The sequence below is a fragment of the Chiloscyllium plagiosum genome, chromosome 15 (assembly GCF_004010195.1).
Source record: "Chiloscyllium plagiosum isolate BGI_BamShark_2017 chromosome 15, ASM401019v2, whole genome shotgun sequence".
Classification (NCBI taxonomy): domain Eukaryota; kingdom Metazoa; phylum Chordata; class Chondrichthyes; order Orectolobiformes; family Hemiscylliidae; genus Chiloscyllium; species Chiloscyllium plagiosum.
The window spans coordinates 61,701,326-61,722,693 of record NC_057724.1 but is presented as its reverse complement, the minus strand read 5'-3'; the positions used below and the strand labels follow the sequence as shown (position 1 = coordinate 61,722,693).

The 21,368-nt window shown below is 42.8% G+C and overlaps 1 protein-coding gene across 5 annotated transcripts in view; it reads right to left on the bottom strand.

The window, feature by feature from the left end:
• col4a6 (collagen, type IV, alpha 6) overlaps positions 1-21,368 on the bottom strand; it is a 421,315-nt gene that overhangs the window by 277,351 nt on the left and 122,596 nt on the right. For all 5 annotated transcript variants that reach the window (XM_043705028.1, XM_043705025.1, XM_043705027.1 and 2 more), the window contains exon 4: positions 6,629-6,712. In XM_043705028.1, the coding sequence (XP_043560963.1) occupies positions 6,629-6,712 (84 nt within the window). The remainder of the gene's footprint in view (positions 1-6,628; positions 6,713-21,368) is intronic.

Genomic DNA, 21,368 nt, shown 5'->3' with positions numbered 1-21,368 from the left:
GACAGCAAATGAGTCAACATCAATATTACGGCAGTAAATGATCATTTTTTTTTATGAAATCAATGCCATAACCCTTGCTCTAACTCACCACTGCTGCCCTGCCTCTCTGCTGCATTGCTCCCAAAGTTGAGGAATCTATGAGGAATCCCACAGCCACATATTGGAACGGTCTACATTGTAATTTCACCCAGTTAACACTGAGAAGTCCAAACACATCATTTTTGACATTGCCACAAACTGCATACCCTTGTCTCTGATTCCATTCTTCTCTATCCTTGCCCTACATTCAAGCAATGGCATCCCATTTGACCCTGATCTGAGTTTCCAACCTAGTATTCTCTTCATCATGCTGACCACCAACCTCTGACTCTGACCCTGCCTCTGTGCATCTGCTTGTTAAATGCCTTTATTACCTCCACAGCCAATCATTTCAATGTGGACCTCCCAACTCTCAGTCATCCAAAAACTCTTTCACCAGTAATGTATCCCACATCACACCCCATTCACTAATCATCCATGTTCATCTCACCTCACGTGGTTTCCAATTCTCTATTCTTCCATTCTTGTGTTCAAATCTCTTCATGCTTCTTCCTTCCCTGTCTGTAATTTTCTCCAGCATTATAACATGCCTACTAATTCTACATAAGCATGGCCTCTTGTGTATCCCAATAGTGGTGTGCCACAAGGATCGGTGCTGTGTCCACTGCTTTTTGTCATTTATATAAATGATTTGGATGTGAATATAGGAGGCATGGTTGGTAGTTTGCAGATGGCACCAAAATTGGAGGTGTAGTGGACAGCGAAGAAGGTTACGTCAGAGTACAACGGGATCTTGATCAGATCGGACAGTGGGCCAAGGAATGGCAGATGGAGTCTAATTTAGATAAATGTTAGGTACTACATTTTGAAAAAGTTAAAAATCATACCACACTGGGATATAGTCCAACAGGTTTATTTGGAAGTTCAAGCTTTCAAAGCACTGCTCCTTCATCAGGTTGCTAGTGGGGCAGGATCATAGAACACAGAACTTATAGCAAAAGATCAAAATGTCATACCACTGATACAAAGTAGCACTCAAAAGCTTATACTTCCAAAGAAACCTGTTGGACTATAACCTGATGTTGTGTAATTTTTAACTTCGTCCACCCCAATCCAACACCGGTTCCTCCACATAATGGCATTTTGGAAAGGGAATCAGGATAGGACTTGTATACTTAATGGTAAGGTCTGGGGAGTGTAGCTGAATAAAGAAACCTTGAAGCGCAGGTTCACAGTTCCTTGAAAATGGAGTCGCAGATAGATAGGACAGTGAAGAAGGCATTTGGTATGCTTGCCTTTATTGATTACTGCATTGAGTATAGGAGTTGGTAGGTTGTGTTGCAGCCTCTTTTGGAATAGTGAATGCAATTCTGGTCTCCTTGCTATCAGAAAGATGTTGTGAAACTTGAAAGTGTTCAGAAAAGATTTACAAGGATGTTGCCAAGGTTGGAGGTTTTGCGCTATAGGAAGAGGCTGAAAAGGCTGGGGCTATTTTCCCTGGAAGGTTGGAGGCTTATAGAGGCTTATAAAATCTTGAGGTTTGTGGATAGGGTAAATAAACAAGATCTTTTCCTGGGGTGAAGAAGTCCAAAACTACAGGGCATTGTTTTATGGTGAGAGGGGAAAGATTTAAAAGGGGCCTATGTGCCAACATTTTCACAGTGAGAATGGTGAATGTATGGAATAAGCTGCCAGAGGAAGTGGTGGAGGCTGGCACAATTACAACATTTAAAAGGCATCTGGATGGGTATATGAATAGAAAAGGTTTAGAGGGATGAGGACCAAATACTGGCAAATGGGACTCATCTGGTTGGCATGGACAAGTTGGACAGAAGGGTCTGTTTCTGTGCTGTATATCTCTATGACTCCATGACTCTGTAACCATTATAGCATTCCTTCAGACCCTAAACTGTGCAATTCTCTCCATAAATATCTTTGCCAATCCTCTTCCCTCAGCATCTTCAAGACCCTCATTGAATTATTTCCTTGGATGCAGATCTCACTGGAACATCCTCATGTTGGACCGAAGGATCCATTTCCATGCGGTACATTTCTATGACTCTGTCTTTATCTGAGTGTAAACTTTTGCCTCACAATGTTTCTGTAAATACCTTGGGGTGGTTCCCCATATTCCATATAAATGGGAAAATGTGAGGTTATACAGGAAGGATAAAGAGCTGAATATTATTTAAATGTAGAAAGACTGAAGAAAGCTATAGGACAGAGGAATTCGGAAGTCCTCCTGCATAAACCTCAAAGTTAAGTTCAGCAGATTGTAGGGAAAACAAATGGAATGTTGACCTTTATCTCAAAGAGAATGGAAGATAAAAATGGGGGCGTCTTGTTAAAACTGTACAAAGCAGCAGCTAGACATGATCTGGAATACTCTGAACAGTTTTGTTCCCCTTATCTACGGAAACGTTGACTGGCATTGGAAGCAGGTAAAAGTGAGGACTGCAGATGCTGGAAATCAGAGTCTAGATTAGAGTGGTGCTGGAAAAGCACAGCAGGTCAGGCAGCACCCAAGGATCAGGAAAATCAATGTTTCGGGCAAAAGCCCTTCATCAGGAGGCAATCCAGAGAAGGTTCACCAAGCTGATCCCAAGTATAGACATCTTATGAGGAGAGATTGAATAGTTTGGGCCTATGCTCATTGACACATAGAAGAATGAGATGTTATTGAAATAAAAATAATTCTTAGGGCACTTGACAGGGTAAATGAAGCAAGGTTGTTTTCTTTGTGGGAAAGTGTTGGACCAGAGGGCATAATCTCAGAGTTAGGGGTTTCCCACTTAAGACAGAGATGAGGAAAAGTTTATTCTCACAGAGCGTGTGAATCTGTACAATTCTTTACCACTGAGTGCTGCCAAAGCTGGGTTGTTCAGTATATTAAAGGCTGAGACAGACAGACATTTAATCAGAATCAAATATTATAGGGAAAAAAGGCAAGAAAGTGGAGTTGAAGACTATCAAATCAGCCATGATCTCATTGATTGGCAGAGCAAAATAAATTGGCCGATTGGCCTGCTTCTTCTCCTATATCCAGTTAAAGAGAAATACTTGGCCTCAGCTTGGCATATCCTCTGTATGTTATAGTTGGTCAAAATGTGAATGAAGAGTTAGTCTAAATTCCAGTATCTATTAATATTAATCCACCTCAGTGGTTAAAGATGTCAGATTCTCTTAGATTTGATTTATCCAATCTAACAAAGCCTCTCACTATACAGGTAATTGAAATATAGTTGGTTTTCCAGCATTGGTGAATAACGCTGAATTTTTTTAATGATATAAACCACCTGAGCCTAAAACACCAAGGAAACATTCCCAATGAAAATAGCTATGTTAAAATAGGGAATATGATATGGCACTATTTAAGCTTCAACATGACACTTAAGGTCATGTGGTAGCAATATTCCTTCTTGTTCATGTTTTTGACATTAGTAGTCAATTCTGACAACACCCTTTCAAGAAAGATTTCTGTTTATCTGTTATCACTCAGGAAGTATGTCACTCCCACTTCCTCTTCTTTTTGAGGCTACTGGTCTATCAGTGCCTGAAGTGAACAATCACTTGTCTATAAAGGGAAGCTTTATGTTTGCCAAGGCTTCCAGTGTGTCTGCTATGACTGTTTGACTGGCTTTTTTCATTTGTAAAAGATTGTTTACAGGGGCATCCAGACACAAAGGTTCAGTGGGAAAATCTGCCACAAGCACATTGCTTTGCAGTCCTGAAAGTGCACAGAGTTACATGATCTCAGTCAAAACAGGAGGTGAAGCTCTACAGTAGACATCAATAGCACTGTGGTAGCACACAGGCAATTCGTCAGGGCTCATGTTCCTCATCAGTATCTTGGAGATCTCTGGTTATAAAGTGAGGCCTGTGTCCAAGGAATTCATAAGCTCACAAGCACTTGACTGACAGCAATAAAAAATAAGGTGAACATCCACTACATGCAAATTTATTTGCTACAGTTATCCCCTCCCCAGACTCAGTACATGTGCTTTAAAAATTGTTTCTGTTCATTATACTTCCTACACCAAGTACTGACTCTATTTATCCAACAAGAAAAGTAATCTTTTTCTGGCTTTTACCAAGAATTATGATCATGCACGTAGGAATGGGACTGGCTAATTCTCCTTGCTTTGGCATTTCCTGGGTGACCCATGGTCAAGTGACCATTTGAACCACAGAAGGCAAATGGGACTAGATTAATTTAGGATATCTGGTCAGCATAGACGATTGGACCAAAGTGTCTGTTTCCATGCTGTACATCTCTATGACTCTGTAATTCCATGACTCTGTAGGTAAGGAACAGAGAATGGAACAGTTCAGCCAATCTTCTTGTGAAGGAACAAACCAAAACAAATCCCACTGCCCCACTGGCTCCCCATTATCCAGTATTCTCCTCCCCTTCAAACTTGAATTATTTTTTCTTACCTCTGTCTCAACTACCACCTGTGCTAAAGCATATCATGTACCGTGTAAAGTACCTCTCTCCTCAAAATATTTATGACAAATTGAAATGAATTGTCTCTTGCAACTGATTCCACAAAATGAAAGAAACTGCTTTTTTCTAGTTAAACAATCAAAATTATAAACAATTTCAAAAATCTTTATTAAATTTACTCTTTAGCCCTCGTTGCTCCCAAGTTGAGAATCTAGAATTGTTAAAGTACAGAATTCAAGCCCATTATATCGACATCACATTTCTAAATGTCCAATTAGATGGTATCTTTCCCGTGTCATCTCCCCTTAATCCTGGCACATTACTGCCTCCCAGCGCCAAGGGCCTGATTCGATGCCACCCTGGGCAACTGTCTGTGTGGAGTTTGCACATTCTCCCCATGTCTGAGTGGGTTTCCTCTCACAATCCAAAGATGTGCAGGTTAGGTGGATTGACCATGCTAAATTGCCCATGTCTGAGTGAGTTTCCTCCCACAATCCAAAGATGTGCAGGCTAGGTGGACTAGCCATGGGAATTAAGGGATTGGGTCTAGGAGAGATGGTCTTTGGAGGGGTAGTGTGGACTGGATGGGCAGAATGGCTTCCTTCAACATTGTGGGGATTCTATGATTCTAAACATTCAAAGTGAAAGTACACCTAGTATTACAAACAGTTCCTCTTAACTACAGTTGCCATCACCCTGGAATGTATTCTGATGCATTTAATATTCTTTCAATATAGCTGCCAAAGCTACATTGTAATTTATCAACTATAGACTGTAGTACTAAATTGTAATGACTTGTTTATTTCTGTTTACTATGCCTTTATTCACAAAAGCGTGTGTTTGACCTGACGCCATAAGACTTCATCATGTCCAGGTTGATAGTGAGGACTCCCAGGGTAACTCCCTCCTGACTGTATACTACCATGCACCAACTCTGCTGGATCTGGGACATTGATTCATGAGTCTGACTAGGTCAGGCTGTTTCTTGACTGGTCTGTTGCTTTTGGCAGTAGCCCCCATCTATTAGTAAGAGGACTTTGCAGTGTCGGCAGGGCTGCTTTTGCAGTTGTCCATTCCGGTGCCTAGGCCGATGCTAGGTGGTCCATCCAGTTTCTTTTCTTTGTTGAACTTTGCAGTGATTTTTTAATATTTCAGACAGCATTTGGAAGTCAACCACATTGCTGTAGGTCTGGGGTCACATGTAGGCCAGACCAGCTGGACCAGGTAAGGATAGAGATTTAGCAATTGGCTGTTGTGGTGCATTGGTAGTATCCCTATCTATGAGTCAGGAGGCCCAAGTTCAAGTTGCATCTCTTCCTGTGGTGTATAATAAAATCTCTTGAACAAGTTGATTAGAAAACAGTTTTTTGGGAGGTTTAGTAAACCAGATGGGCTTTCCCCTGACAATCACCATCGTCAGAAGCCTCTTAATTCAACACATGTTATTGAATTCAAATTCTCTCGTCTGCCATGGCAGGATTTGAACTCTGGTCCCCAGGACATCAGTTGAGTTCATGGATTAATAATCTATCAATAGCATCACTAGGCTATTGCATCTCCCTAACAAAAGGTCACCACCTGTACAAGGAGCCTTGTGTTGTTCTGGATATGGTATTAAAAGACTACAGAGTTAAGGTTTTAACAGAGAAACAAATAGGAATAAAAGTCTTTCAACAAAATGAAGAGGAATTTGTTTTTTTGGTCGCTGTGAAGCATTTCACTTTATTCAGACTGTTTTACAGGCATTTGTTGTTTTATCATTTGCTATCTTTATTTAGGAGGTGCAACTACACCATCTCTTTCTGAACTGTCCATCAACATTTCAGAGTCTTATAGCTCAATGTGCAAAGTTTGGCACAGAAGACAAGAACAAAGAGGCATTCTCACAGCACTGACATGTCAGTTAACTGTCTGATGTTGAGTCCCCATCAGACTGATCAGGATTTTTATCGGGCCAGCTATCAACATTGAAATATCTTTCCAAAACAGCTTTTGTTTGGATCTGGTTGATGCTTGCTCAGTAAGATTGAAAACTGGACTATCTTGCGTTCAAAAAGACTTTGTGCACCACCCTGTCTAATATGGGCATTCATGAAAACAGAAGCCAAATATTTTTCCCCAAAATGTTTTCTTCTCACTCACCCTCGCCCCCTTCTCTGGCAAACATTGGCAACCTCTGCTGCAGTCTCGTCCTGCACACGGCCCGGTGTAAGCATTCTTCGCCCCCTGCAAAAGCAAAACAAGATTTCTATCAACATTTGGTCAACAATATTTTTTCCAATTAATGTTGCAACTACATTTCTCTTGAAGATTCAGTTATTAAATGCATTGTATCTGACAGTAATGAGCCATAGAGATCCTGATTCGATACTGATTTACGCCGAGGTAGGGGATGGAGCTGCATTGGCAGTGAGAGTTACAATTGGGCTTAGAAGGAAAATTTAAAATGAGGTATCAATCGGCTGTTGCACAGTAATGCCTGATGGAAAAGCCGGGCTATCTTCAACTTATATTTATGTTTGGGATGTGATAGCAATCACATGAAAATATTCGCTGAATTTCTCCTCACCGCACACACTTTGCCAAGCATCAATAAAGCTAACCGCAACAAGACTTTACAACAATGCAACAAATGCCAGTCAACGCAGACAATGATCCAACATGGAAAAATAAGAAATGGAGTAGATCTTTTCACAAGTCATGACTACACCATTATTATATCAATCACTCTGTCTCTTTATCATTCATTCCTTAATCCCCACCAGTTCTCAATAAACCAAGCAGCAATCTACTCTTTTCAGATGGACGTACTTGATTCCATGGCACCACTTAAAAGAAAAGTTCTCACTGGGTGTCAATATTGAACCCTTAATCTCCACTTATTTAATATTTTATTACCTGTTCATAAGCATTTAATGTGTTAAGGAATCTTGCTGCGCACCTATGGATTGCCATGTTTCTTAAATTGCAACAAACATTTCAGAAGTTCTTAATTGGCTAGACTACACGTTTGGAGTATCCAAAGGTTATAAAAGCTTCTTTACAAGAACTGGTCTTTCTTTTACTCCTGATTACTTTCTACTTAGGTATCTGATTTTTAAGTAGAAAACAATATGGCGGTGACTTAGAGACCTGAGCCAAGAGACCCTATTCACCCATTGTAAGATGGCAGATACTGTGGACAGTTCTGATCACCACATGACCAAAAGGATGTGGACGTTTTGGAGAGGGTGCAGAGAAGGTTTACGAGGATGTTGCCTGGTATGAAGAGAGGTTGAGTAGATTAGGTTTATTTTCATTAGAAAAAAGGAGATTGAGGGGGGTCCTAATTGAGGTTTACAAAATCATCAAGGGTATAGACAGGGTGGATAGAGACAAGCTTTTTCCCAAGGTGAAGGATTCAATAACGAGAGGTCACACTTTCAAGGTGAGAGGTGGAAAGTTTGAGGGGGATACACACGGCAAGTACTTCACACAGAGGGTGATGGGTGTTTGGAACGCGTTGCCAGCAGAGGTGGTAGAGGCAGGCACGGTAGATTCATTTAAGATGCATTTGGACAGATGCATGAGTAGGTGGGGAGCAGAGGGATAAGAATGCTTAGAAATTGACCGACAGATTTAGACAGTATATTTGGATCGGCTCAGGCTTGGAGGGCCAGAGGGCCTGTTCCTGGGCTTAAATTTTCTTTGTTCTTTATAATCTGATGGCATTTTGAGGTACAAGTTTCACCAGTATGTGGGGGAAGCACAAAAACATGTAACTAATGAAAAACTTAGCTCTTTGATCAACAATCCCCAGTGACCCTTTAAGGTTCACTAATGTCCTTCAGGGAAGGAAACTGCCATCCTTACCTGGTCTGGCCTATATGTGACTCCAGACCTACAGCAATGTGGCTAACGCTTAACTGCCCTCTGGGCAATTAGGGATGGGCAATAAATGCTGGCCTAGTCAGTGACGCTTTCATCCTGTGAATTAATAAAGAAAAGGACAGAAGTACCCTTGTGGTCCTTTTAAGGACCACTGGCTAGGCTGCTCCACCCTGTGTGCCTTTGGATAGAGTTCTGCGTCAGTGTCACTGTTGTCAAATCCTAACACAAGACTCTCTGTATCCAAGTGGTAACAAAGTTCAAAGGTGACTGGTGTAAGAAATGAGAATGTGCAGTAAAAGTCACCTTTGGTGCATATTCTTAAGGAAGTTAAGTTGGTGTTTTAACTTTCAAATAATGTGAGCCCCAACATTCACAAGCAAGTATGTTTTTTATACAATGAAAAGAGGGTTAGTGTAAAAATATGATTGGCTACTAAATGAACCTACTGCTTTTGTACTGAACTACACAGAATCAGAAGTTTCAGTTGCAATTCTTGGTCTGTGCAAAATGTGTTCATTTTATATCGTCAGTTAAAAAAAATATTAAAATCATTCTGACATCTCAGTATCAGTTAAATACACAAACATTCTTTTCTAATCAACGTATCTGGGTATGTTATGGCACACCTCTGTAGCAAATGGGATGTGAAACTAGGCCTCCATGCTCATAGGTAGGGACACTACCACTGTGTCTCAAAGGCCTCTGAAAAAAATACGCACAATCTGAAATACCTGCTGCTCATAAAGTGGATAAGTGGCAGGTTGCAGCAAACTCAAAACAGTCCAGACTGGGGGAAGGGATTACAAACAAGAGTTGCTCCGAAAGGTTAAGGGAAAAAAATGCTGACTTGAAGAAATTCATCTCAATCAAACATCTTATAGCAAGGCATCCATGATATGCAAATACTTCCTTGGAACCTCAACATTTTTCTGCCTTTTTTCTCTTCTTGTTTTCCTGTAATCTCAAGGTGACAAACTGGGAGGCGCAGTGGTATTATCACTTGGCCATTAATCCAGAAACCCAGGTAATGCGCTGGAGATGTGGATTCAAATCTTGTCATGGTGGATGGTGAAATTTGAATTCAATAAACATCTAGAATTAGAAGGCTAATGATGACTATGAAACTATTGTCAAGAAATATCCACCTGGTTCATTAATGCCATTTAGGGAAAGAACCTGGTCTGGCTTACATGTGACTCCAGAACCACAACAACGTGGTTGACTCCCAACTGCCTGATGGGTAATAAATGCTAGCCTTGCCAATGACACCTACAACCTGTGAATGGATTTTTTAAAAATGTCCTTATTGGCCCAAATTAACTGTTTGTTCTTGAAGTGTGAATGTCAGGTAATTTCCTGCGTCCATAGGTGAGAATAGATGATTCTGCCTCATGAGCTACTATATATTTCAAGTTCTGAATAAGCATTATGTTTCAGTTGACTTTACACTGAACCACATGGATCCCATCCGCCAGTTCAGATCAGTTTGATGTCTCCAACAACTGGTTGACCTCCTCGTATTCTGGTCCACATTCCTTCTTGAACCAAAAAAGAGTTATCTGGTTGGTGATTCATTCACATTTATGACTCTCAAGAAAACCTATGGAGACATCAGACAACCCAATCTATCCAGGAAGCTTCACCGACCTCCAACTGGGTCAGCACCTTCAGCTACAGAGCAAACTCAAACATGTGTCTGTCTACCATCTTAGTCATCACAACTTATTCAGGAGAGCTCAAAATTCATATGAATACATCAACACCAAATGCAGGTTGTTGACCTCTTTCTTTGGTCACACCACAAAGAAACAAACTTGCATTTGTATAGCAACCTTCACTGCCTTAGCACTTCACAAATTGCTTTACAGGCAATTAAATAAGCTTGAAACGTCATTCCACTGCTGTAACGTAGGAAGCACAGCAGAAAATGGGGCCACAGCAAGCATGCACTAGCAACAATGATATAATGACCAGATATCTGTTCATTGATGTTTACCTAGGCAAACGTATGGGACAGTTCACAACACCATAAGAGTTTCGGTAGGTTTGTCTGTGCATCTTTGCAGCACCTGATGTTTTTTTAAATGGGCCATTCCTCAATGGTTGAGAAAATAAATGTACTAGATTTATGCAGAACTAAGATCATCAGACCAGAATGGTTTGCATTCACCTGATTTCTGTGCTGAATTCTCAGCTAATGTTATACTTGGGCAGTGACAGTTGGTGCCAACAACCTGATCATGCACAAGAAGGTGAAAAGAAAAAAGAGCCAGGTTTATACTTTCTGATTACTGCCTTTTAATCCCCGCTATCACGGCTGCACACTGTGACAACAGTATCGTGATCAAATAGCTGCCAGATTCAAATGACTAGATTCATACATAAAAAGCGATTCACTCAAGGTATTGTCGAGAGTGTGGTGCTGGAAAAGCACAGCATCTGAGGAGCAGGAGAAATGATGTTTCAGGCATAAGCCCTTCATCATTTCCTGTTGAAGGGCTTATGCCTGAAACGTTGATTCTCCTGCTCTTCCGATGCTGCCTGACCTGCTGTGTTTTTCCAGCACCACACTCTCAACTCTGATCTCCAGCATCTGCAGTCCTCACTTTCTCCTACTTAAGGTATTATGACTTGGTATCTTCAGAAAGGGAAAGAGTGTTAATGTATTTAGGAGGAATGATTAAGTACAAAGCCTGTGGGGCAGAGTTGAGCTGGAAGCAGTTCTGGGCAAGACTGCTAGTTCAATGTTGCAAGTTAAACATCCCAATGGGCAGCCTCCCTAGAAAAGTGCCAGTTCTGTGACTCACGTTCACAATTTAGGAACTTTCTCCTGGTCTCTCAAAATGTATTGATACTTAACTACTCGTGAGTTTATTTTCACGTGCACAGTTGTGTGCCTTATATTTCTTAAAGAAAAACAAATCTTAACAAAGTATTTGTCACCAAGTGAGTGACTTGGAGGGGAACGTGTAGGCTGCTGTGTTCCCATGAATCTGTTGCCCTTGTCCTTCTAGATGGAGGTGGTTATGTGTTTGGGAGCTGCTGTCTAGGGATTTTTGGTGAATGTCTGCAGTGCATCTTTTGTACTGCTGCTACTGAGCACCAGTGATGGAGGGAGTGGATGTTTGCCAATCAAACCGGCTGATTGACAGCACTGTCAAATACTGCTCCATCAGAAGACAATAGCTGGATACATTTGTCTTAAAATTTAATTGGTGATCCTTCGTCATTACTATTGAGATTGTTAACCACATCACCAAAACTCGACAGGTTCAGGGTCCCATACATCCACAGGGTTGCAGTGTCTTCAAGTGCTGATAGAAAAATAAATAAAAGCATTTTCCTTCTCTAAGGGCTTGGTGAACCCACTGAAGATGACAGCAAGAGGGCTCCCATAGACCAACTGTGGGTTCAGAAATACTCTGGAGATAAATTGTTAACAGCACTTTCCTAGAGACACTGGCTCAGTTCATTTTAGATTATTTTATCTATAACTTTGTTGCCTACGCACAAATTTAACAAAAACTTGTTTCAAACCAACAAATTACCACCTGTTTAGTATGGGAAAGGTGCGTATAATTTAGCCAGGTATCTGATATTTATTTATAGTTATGAATAATGCCCTTCTCCACCCAGCCTTCTCTCCTCCAATCCCCATTCTGAATCACACTGAGATTAAGACTGATTGATTCCTTGAACTGTATGAATGTTCTTCTGATTCAAAGGCTTGCAGAGACCTGCCTAATATACAACAGGACTTGCTGTCTAAATCATTAATTAATGCTGACACCTACTTTGTTCTCACTACCCCTCATGCAAGCAGTACTGGAATATTTCTATGGGCAGAATTTGAAGAGGTGGTGAAGTGAAATGTACTAATTTGAGTTCAATTATTAAGAATATCCAAAATGTCAACAATTCACCTGAATAAGACTGGACAAATGGGTCAATCTACAACATAGGGTGGAGTTTCACTCCCTCCTGGGTTGTAATTTGTGGTGGTGGAGCTGGTACTTATTAAGATGGGAGAGTGACAGTAGTGGACTCGCCAACTTTAAGGGCATTTAGATGGTCATTGGATAAACATATGGATTATAATGGAATAGTGTAGGTTAGATGGGCATCAGATCCGTTTCACAGGTCAGCGCAACATCAAGAGCCCAAGGGCCTGTACTGCACTGTGATGTTCTATATCCTATGTTCCAGTGACAATTGAGCACCTCACCGCCTTCCTGTTTCACCCGAGTAAGCCCACATCAGGAAAGCCTGTAGATGGTCTCCCACCCTCGAGGGTCTCATCCACAGCCAATGGTATAAACCCAGTGGTTAGTGGGAGGCCTCACCACGTAGAGAGAATGACATGCGAACAACACGATGGATTGCTTACTGGATGAGTGGGCAAAGGATCTATCAATGCTCTTAAAGCATTTTAGCTATGAAGAGAGACTGGATAGGCTCAGGATAGTTCCTTTAGAGCAGAAAAGACTGAGGGGGGAACCTGGTTGATGTGTTTAAGGTTATAAATGCCATGGACAGGGTGGATAGAAAGCAGACATTCCCCTTAATGAGGGAACATAATTTTAAGGTGAAGGGGAGATTTGATGAAAAAATATCCTTCATCCAGAGTGTGGTAGGAATCTATTGCCTGGGAAAGTAATACAGACAGGACACCTTACAACCTTTAAACAAAATGTGGATGAACATTTGAAATGCAATAACATTCAAAGCTATGGGCCAAATGCTGTAAGGTGGGATTACTGTAGTTAGATTGGCACATACTTGCTGTGCCAAAGGGCCTCTTCTTCTGACGTTATGACTTTAATGGTGAGAAACTACAGAGTTCTGGAATACAGAGGATCTAGGAGTTCTGCTGAATGATTCATACAAGGATAGAGTGCTGATGCAGCAAGTAACGAGGAAAGCTCATAAATGTTATTGTTTATTGCATGGAGAATTAAATACTGAATTAAGAGATTATGCTTCAGTTAAACAGGCCACAGACCACATCTGGTATACTGTGTATAGTACTAAACTCATTCTTTAATGGAAAATGTAAACACATCAGAAGTAATTCAGTGAATGTTTACTAGACTAACTACCAGGAATGGGTTGGGTTGTCTTGAAGAAACGTTGTCCAAGCTGGGCTTGTGTATACAAGAGTTAGCAGAGTAAGAGACGTCTAGATTGAAACATACAATCCTGAGGAGTCTTGAATCATGTGGAGAGGATGTTTCCCCTGTTGGAGAATGTAGAACTATAGAGTCCATCACTTAAAATAAGGGGTTAGCTATTTATGACAGCGATATGCGGAGAATTATTTTCTCATCAGGAATGGTGAAAATTTGGAACTTCCTTCTTTGAAAGGCAGTACAGGAAGAGTCCTTAGATATTTTAAAGGCAGATATATATTGTTTTTTGATAAACAAGAGGGTGAAATGCTATTGGAAGTAAGCAGGAATGTGTAGTAGGCAAAGTGTCATGCTCTAATTGAATGGTGGAACAGACCCAAAAACATCACCTGGTTTATATATTCAGATAATGTCTCTCTAAAATAAAAACAACCTTGCTGAATTTCACAGGGCCTCTCTGAATCCATTGGTTCTGTCACCATCGCAGGAATGGTCACCCAAGTGAGATTCTGCAGTCCCAAATGCACTCGTGAATAAATAAATTGGCAATTTGAAAGAAATCCTGAGAATATTACACATTCTACCAAAAGCCACAGGTTAACAAACAGAACTCAATGTCGGCATTCAAATCACACTTCATAAAAGCATGCAGCTACACAAGTTCCCTGCTTCAGGAAAAGAACAGATAAAACTGGAAAGAAGAACTTTTTAAAAGGACATGCCTTGGTCACAGAAAGTAATTCCCCACAGACTCTTTTAATCACTCAACTGATTGGGGAGGAGGGAGTGTGTGGGGACGTCAATGTAGCAGCAGTTTTCTGAGGTAACAGTGCACTCTGATCTCAGGCTCACTTCAGGCAGCTGAATCAATGCCAACACATGGAGATGCCACTGACGTATGCCCCCTGCACAAAGCCTGGCAGCAGCCAGGAAATGTGATCTGGAGGAAATGGAAGCAGCCCATTTGTCAGTGGGACTGCATTCAACGAGTCGAGCTCAGTAACAGCACTTGCCCTGAAACTGCAACAGGACTGTTGATGTGAATGGGCCTGGGCAGGAAGCAGTGTGATTGTATTAACCCTCTGAGGCCGAGCCCACCACAGTGTACTATTCATGGATTAAACCAGATCTTCTTTTCCCCTTTACTTCCTCCCCCGCCACCCGAAGGTGCTGATTTATAGCTGAACAGGTGCTGGCCATCCTGCGGGGAACTCTTTCAGCTGTCTTTCTCTGAGTGTGCAAACACAGACAGTAAAGTCAGGCTACTCTGCTATGCTTCGGTCACTTTTTATTAATGGTCCTGGCATTGAACAGTTTGGCAAAATCATTAATTGTGGTTCAACCAGTTCTGCTGAACTTTGAGCTGGAAGCGAAGGGAGATACCTGGAGTCTCCCAAAATATTACTCGAAGGGGCAGAAAGAACTGTGTGGAGTTTGCATATTCTTCCCGTGTCTGCGTGGGTTTCCTACGGGTCCTCCGGTTTCCTCCCACAATCCAAAAGTGTGCTGGTTAGGTGAATTGGCCATGCTAAATTGCCCGTAGTGTTAGGTGAAGGGGTAAATGTAGGGGAATGGGTCTGGGTGGGTTGCGCTTCGGCGGGTCAGTGTGGACTTGTTGGGCCGAAGGGCCTGTTTCCACACTGTAAGTAATCTAATCTAATCTAAACCCAGTTTACACATTCGTCACGATCACCATGGTAACACTGGAGCTCCAGTACATGATCACAACTCATGGCTGTAAGAGAGAATTATTTTCTAATCAACCTATTGCACATCTCTGAAACAGGAAAGATTTGAATCTGGGTCGAGAGTATAACACTGGAAAAGAACAGCAGGTCAGGCTGCATCTGAGGAGCAGGAGATTCGACATTTTGGGCAGAAGCCCTACATCAGGGATTAAACCTGGGCTTTCTGGCTCAGAGGAGAAAGTGAGGACTGCAGATGCTGGAGATCAGAGCTGGAAATGTGTTGCTGGAACAGCGCAGCAGGTCAGGCAGCATCCAGGGAACAGGAGAATCCCCTAAAGTGTTTCGAAATTCTAGGTTATCAGAGCCATAAAAGATGCTATAACAATCTTTTGGCATCTGCCCAGTAAAATATAAATGATGCCAATCCTGGAAGTTGCATCAACCTTGGCGCTATGCCACTCACATTTCCATTACTGATTGCTCCAGACCAGAAAACACCAGGCAGCCACGAACCATCTTCTCACGTAACACAGACACTCACGTATTTTGTAGCAGAGCCCACTGGGCATTGCTCAGAAGTTCTCAATACAGGAGCACTGGAACTTGTATAGACACACAGTTAGAGATCAGCGTTACAATCTTGTTGATACAAGTACAGAGGGAAGAGATTTCCCCATCCATGTAGGAGAGAGGTTGTCTCATTCACAGGTGTGTGTTTGATCATTACCAAAGCACTCCTCACTTGACATATATCATATCAAAACCAACATCTTCACCACCAAACAGGCAAGAAAATAGAGGGCGACTGGACTGATTTTGCAAGTACATGTCATCCCATTGGGAAATGGTGAAGAAGGCCGCTAAATGTCGGAACAAGTTTGAAGAGAATCCTGTTCCTAATGATTACTCTCAGGGTTAAACCCACATGAGCCACACATTCGCAAGAACAATTGAATGGTGCACCTTCCCAAATGGAGAAATAAAAAAAGATTGGACATTATCCTTACACACCATGTAGAAACCAAATGTAGAGACCATCCATGTTGACCTGCGAGACCTCCAACAAATATGACACCCAGAGCTCATTGCCTCTATTTTTTTCTCCACCTGACGTGGTGGAGTGATTCACTCTTTGGTTCCAGTAAGATGGCAATGGAGTAGGGCTTTTGTGCCCGGGGCTCGTCTGCTCTGTCCACTTTTTTCTTGTTTCTTTTTTTCCCTCTCTTTTCTCTTCTCTGATAGTCGACTTACTTCTTGTTGAAGAGGGTGGTTACAGTGACAGCATCAGTGAGTGAGCTCAGTGCGCTCTCAGGGCCCAGCGCAGACACATGGCAGCTGAGGCGAGTTTGAGCTTGTTTGCACAGATTCATGGAGGCAGCGGCGGAGATGAGTTTGGGTCCAGTACGAGACCTCACTGTATCGGCAGCATTGGCGAAGTGGGCCCGAAGCAGACTAATGGCGGTGGTGGAGTTGGGTTTGGGCCGGAGTGGTACCCGGTGATGTCTGCTTTGGCGCAGTCCATCGAGGACCCGTAGTGGTGAGGGCATCAATGGAAGCGAGATGGTGCCTAACAGAACTGACTACTGTTCCAGTGACAGCAGCACAGCAGAGGGGACTCCTGTCTAACCATCAGACCCATGACTGAGCACTTATCAAAAAGGACTGTAAAGATGAACACTTTTTCTTTATTTCATTATTCTTCAGCCTTTGTAGTCTATGTTTTGGTTTATTTTTCTGTGTTTTAAGCTGGTGCCAGAGTGTAACAACACTATACAATATTTTCACTGCATTTTGTGAGAAAATACATGTGATAATAAATAATTCAGAAATCTCAGCATTCTCACCAGGCTCTGACAGAAGTCACCTTCTAGACTACTCAAAAACCCAGGGATCTTAAAAGGCCACAAGCCTCCCCATGTGTTTCCCCCCCAAAGCTGCTTTTTTTGCTGGCACCTTGGACACCACATGTGAATCATGCAGCTTCAAGTTTAATCTGTGTTCCTGGTCAGATGGTCTCAAAGAAACCCAGTATTTCACCATTTGAGAGATCCATGTAGTCCCAAAGGGCTGGGAACTTATATGCCAGAATGGGGCTAGTTATTGTCGTAAGGGTTAGGGCAGGAGAATGATCTAATATTTTCTAGCAAGTTTATTTCCCATTTACTCAGTAAATATAGCAAGTTATTTTGCGAAAGAAAAGTTCAGAGATGTTGTTATACACCTCTGGCACAGGTAGGACCTGAACCAGGTATCCTGGTACTAAGGTATGGGCACTACCACTTTAACAGAAGAGGGTTCGATACCCACCTCAGACGACTGTCTGTGTGGAGTTTGTACATTCTCCCCGTGTCTGTGTGAGTTTCCTCCGGGTGCCCAGATTTCCTCCCACAATCCAAAGATGTGCAGGTCAGGTGAATTGGCCATGCTAAATTGCCCATAGTGTTAGGTACATTAGTCAGGGGTAAATATAGGGTAGGGGAATGGGTCTGGATGGGTTATTCTTCAAAGGGTCAAAGAGTCATAGAGTTGTACAGCACGGAAACAGACCCTTCGGTCCACCCTGTCCATGCCAATCAGATATCCCAACTCAATTTAGTCCTACCTGCCAGCACCCAGCCCATATCCCTCCAAACCCTTCCTATTCATATACCCATCCAAATGCCTCTTAAATGTTGCAATTGTACCAGCCTCAAACACTTCCTCTGGCAGCTCATTCTATACAGGCACCACCCTCTGCGTGAAAAAGTTGCCCCTTAGGCCTCTTTTATATCTTTCCCTTCTCACCCTAAACCTATGCCCTCTAGTTCTGGACTCCCCCATCCCAGGGAAAAGACTTTGACTATTTATCCTATCCATGCACCTCATAATTTTGTAAACCTCTATAAGGTCACCCCTCAGCCTCAACGCTCCAGGGAAAATACCCCCAGCCTGTTCATCCTCTCCTTATTGCTCAAATCCTCAAATCCTGGCAACATCCTTATAAATCTTTTCTGAACCCTTTCAAGTTTCACAACATCTTTCCAATAGGAAGGAGACCAGGGTCGGTGTAGACTTGTTGGGCCGAAGGGCCTGTTTCCATACTGGAGAGAATCTAATCTAACCTAATCTAGCCCCCCAAGCAAGGGGAATGGATGTTTTACTAATCATCTGCTCAGAGATACATTATCACGCATCTCTGGAGCAAGTGGAACTTGAACCTGAGCCATCCTGGTTCAGAGATAGGAACACTGCCACTGCACTACAAGGCTTGAGGCAGCAGAGTGAATGTAAGACAGCTGTAGCTTTCACCTGGCACCCACTTTAATACTACTTTACTTGTTACCAGAAAGCAAAAGCAGATAAGATCAAACCGACTGCATACCCTACAGCTCTGGAGAATTTATTTTCAGTTCATTTCTCACTGCACTGGGAGTGGTAGTAATCAAGAAAAAACTACTGAAAATTTTTAGAAAAATGTTGTCAACAAACTAATAACAAGCTGCAATTTTATGGTGCATTGTTTAAACATAAATAGACAGTTTTTATGCAATAACAAGAGGTCATTGCCAGTGTGATTATTAATTAAATGGCAGATGCAGGTTTAATATTTTCACCATGCTCCTTCTAAAGGTTTACTGTACTGTTGTGGGAGAAAGTGAGGACTGCAGATGCTGGAGATCAGAGCTGAAAAATGTATTGCTGGAAAAGCGCAGCAGGTCAGGCAGCATCCAAGGAGCAGGAGAATCGATGTTTCGGGCATAAGCCCTTACTGTTGTGGAGCAATCTAAAATTAAGTTTTCATGTGCTGTTTTAAAGTAAAGGCCCCAATATAAACTTCGAGTGAGCACTTTCTTTGCAACTAACCATGATACTAGTTTCCAAAAACAGAACAAAACAACCTTTGCACTCATGAGTCTTTGACCCCCAAATGCTGACCTTTTATCTAAAATGCTGAGCATGCACTTTCACTGCAATAGATACTCTAGAGCTGGTGACAACAAAACAGTTCAGGTACTATCTTAAACTGCCACCAAAAATAATGCCCGAAGCAATCAATCTGAAATTTTATTTAACACAGATCATTTTCTTCACTTGTCACAAACATATCAGTCTGTAGCTGTAGCAACCCTGGTGTGCAAGGAATTCTCACAAAGATTTATGAGAGATGATTTAATCTATATTTCTGAAGGGTTGAAACAGATATTCAATGTCATGATTCTCACTACTTCCTACTGCATGTTTGTAATATACTTAGCAATTCACTGTTGACATCTTTAATATCTGAATAGCAGGTACACTAATGCCCAGAAATGACTCCAGTGCTGGCTTGCCCTGGTGACAGTGATGCTCCTTATCTCTCAGGCTTGAATTCTTGACAGCCAAATATAGCAGCTCCTTCCCTCCCCCAACCACTGTAAACAGAAATACAGGTCTGCTGGGGAAGCAGGGGAGTTTCAGCTTAGAGTAAAAATGGGTTGACAGGTAAAAAGCATTTTATTTAAAAATGACGGCCATGGGATGAAAGAAAATAAAGTGAGGAGGAAAGGAAATTTTCATGATTGGAAGATGTTGGAAACACATAATGGATTGATCTGAAAACTTGAAGACATGGAGTTGTGCACCACAGAAACCATTTCCCTCTAAGCCCTATTCATATGCCTTTTAAAATTATAATTGTACCAGTCTCCACCACTTTCTACTTTTCATCTTCATGGTTGGTATTATCACAGAGCACTGACTAAACATTGTTCCTTAAAGTTATATTCATTTATGAGTCTAGGTAGGTAGCCAATAGACTTTGCTTCAGCCACAGTTCATTGAATTAGAATTAGAATTTGTTTTATTGTCACATATATTCAAGTTACAACAGACACGAGTACAGGAGTGAGAAGTGTACAACATCGTCAACTCATGGTGTCATCTTAGGTACAAGGTACTTAGGTACAAATCTTAGGCATTACAACTAGAGAAAATAAAAAAAAGTTACACAACATTACAGATATATACAGTGGAAGTTAGGAAAATACTACATAAAGAAAAAAGGTAGTTTTTCTATAAGGAATACCATGTAGTCTCACCGGCCTCCACGAGTCCCCAACCAGTAGCCATCTTTGGTCTGGGAACTCTGACTGTCCTCACTCTGTCCCAGGCCACTGACCGTCCTCACTCTGCTCCAGGCTGCTGACCGTCCTCACTCTGTCCCAGGCCCTCAATCTGCCCCAGGCTGCTGACCATCCTCACTCTGCTCCAGGCCACTGTCCTCCCTCACTCTGCCCCAGGCCGCTGACCATCCTCACTCTGTCCCAGGCCACGGACCATCCTCACTCTGCCCCGGGCCACTAACCATCCTGACTCTGCTCCAAGCCACTGACCGTCCTAATTCTTCCCAAGGCCACTGACCGCCTTCACTCTGCCCCAGGCCACTGACCGTCCTCACTCTGCCCCAGGCCGCTGACCGTCTTCACTCTGCCCCAGGCCACTGATCGTCCTCACTCTGCCCCAGGCCACTGACTGTCTTCACTCTGCCCCAGGCTGCTGACCATATTCACTCTGCCCCAGGCCACTGACCGTCCTCACTTTGCCCCAGGGCACTGACAGTCCTCATTCAGCCTCAGGCCACTGACCATCGTGACTCTGCCTCAGGCCACTGACCATCCTCACTCAGCCCCAGGCCGCTGACCGTCTTCACTCTGTCCCAGGCTACTGATCATCCTCACTCTGCCCCAGGCCACTGACTGTCCTCACTCTGCCCCAGGCCACTGACCATCTTCACTCTGCCCCAGGCCACTGACTGTCCTCACTCTGCCCCAGGCCACTGACTGTCCTCACTCTGCCCCAGGCCACTGACTGTCCTCACTCTGCCCCAGGCCACTGACTGTCCTCACTCTGCCCCAGGCCACTGACTGTCCTCACTCTGCCCCAGGCCACTGACTGTCCTCACTCTGCCCCAGGCCACTGACTGTCCTCACTCTGCCCCAGGCCACTGACTGTCCTCACTCTGCCCCAGGCCACTGACTGTCCTCACTCTGCCCCAGGCCACTGACTGTCCTCACTCTGCCCCAGGCCACTGACTGTCCTCACTCTGCCCCAGGCCACTGACTGTCCTCACTCTGCCCCAGGCCACTGACTGTCCTCACTCTGCCCCAGGCCACTGACTGTCTTCACTCTGCCCCAGGCTGCTGACCATATTCACTCTGCCCCAGGCCACTGACCATC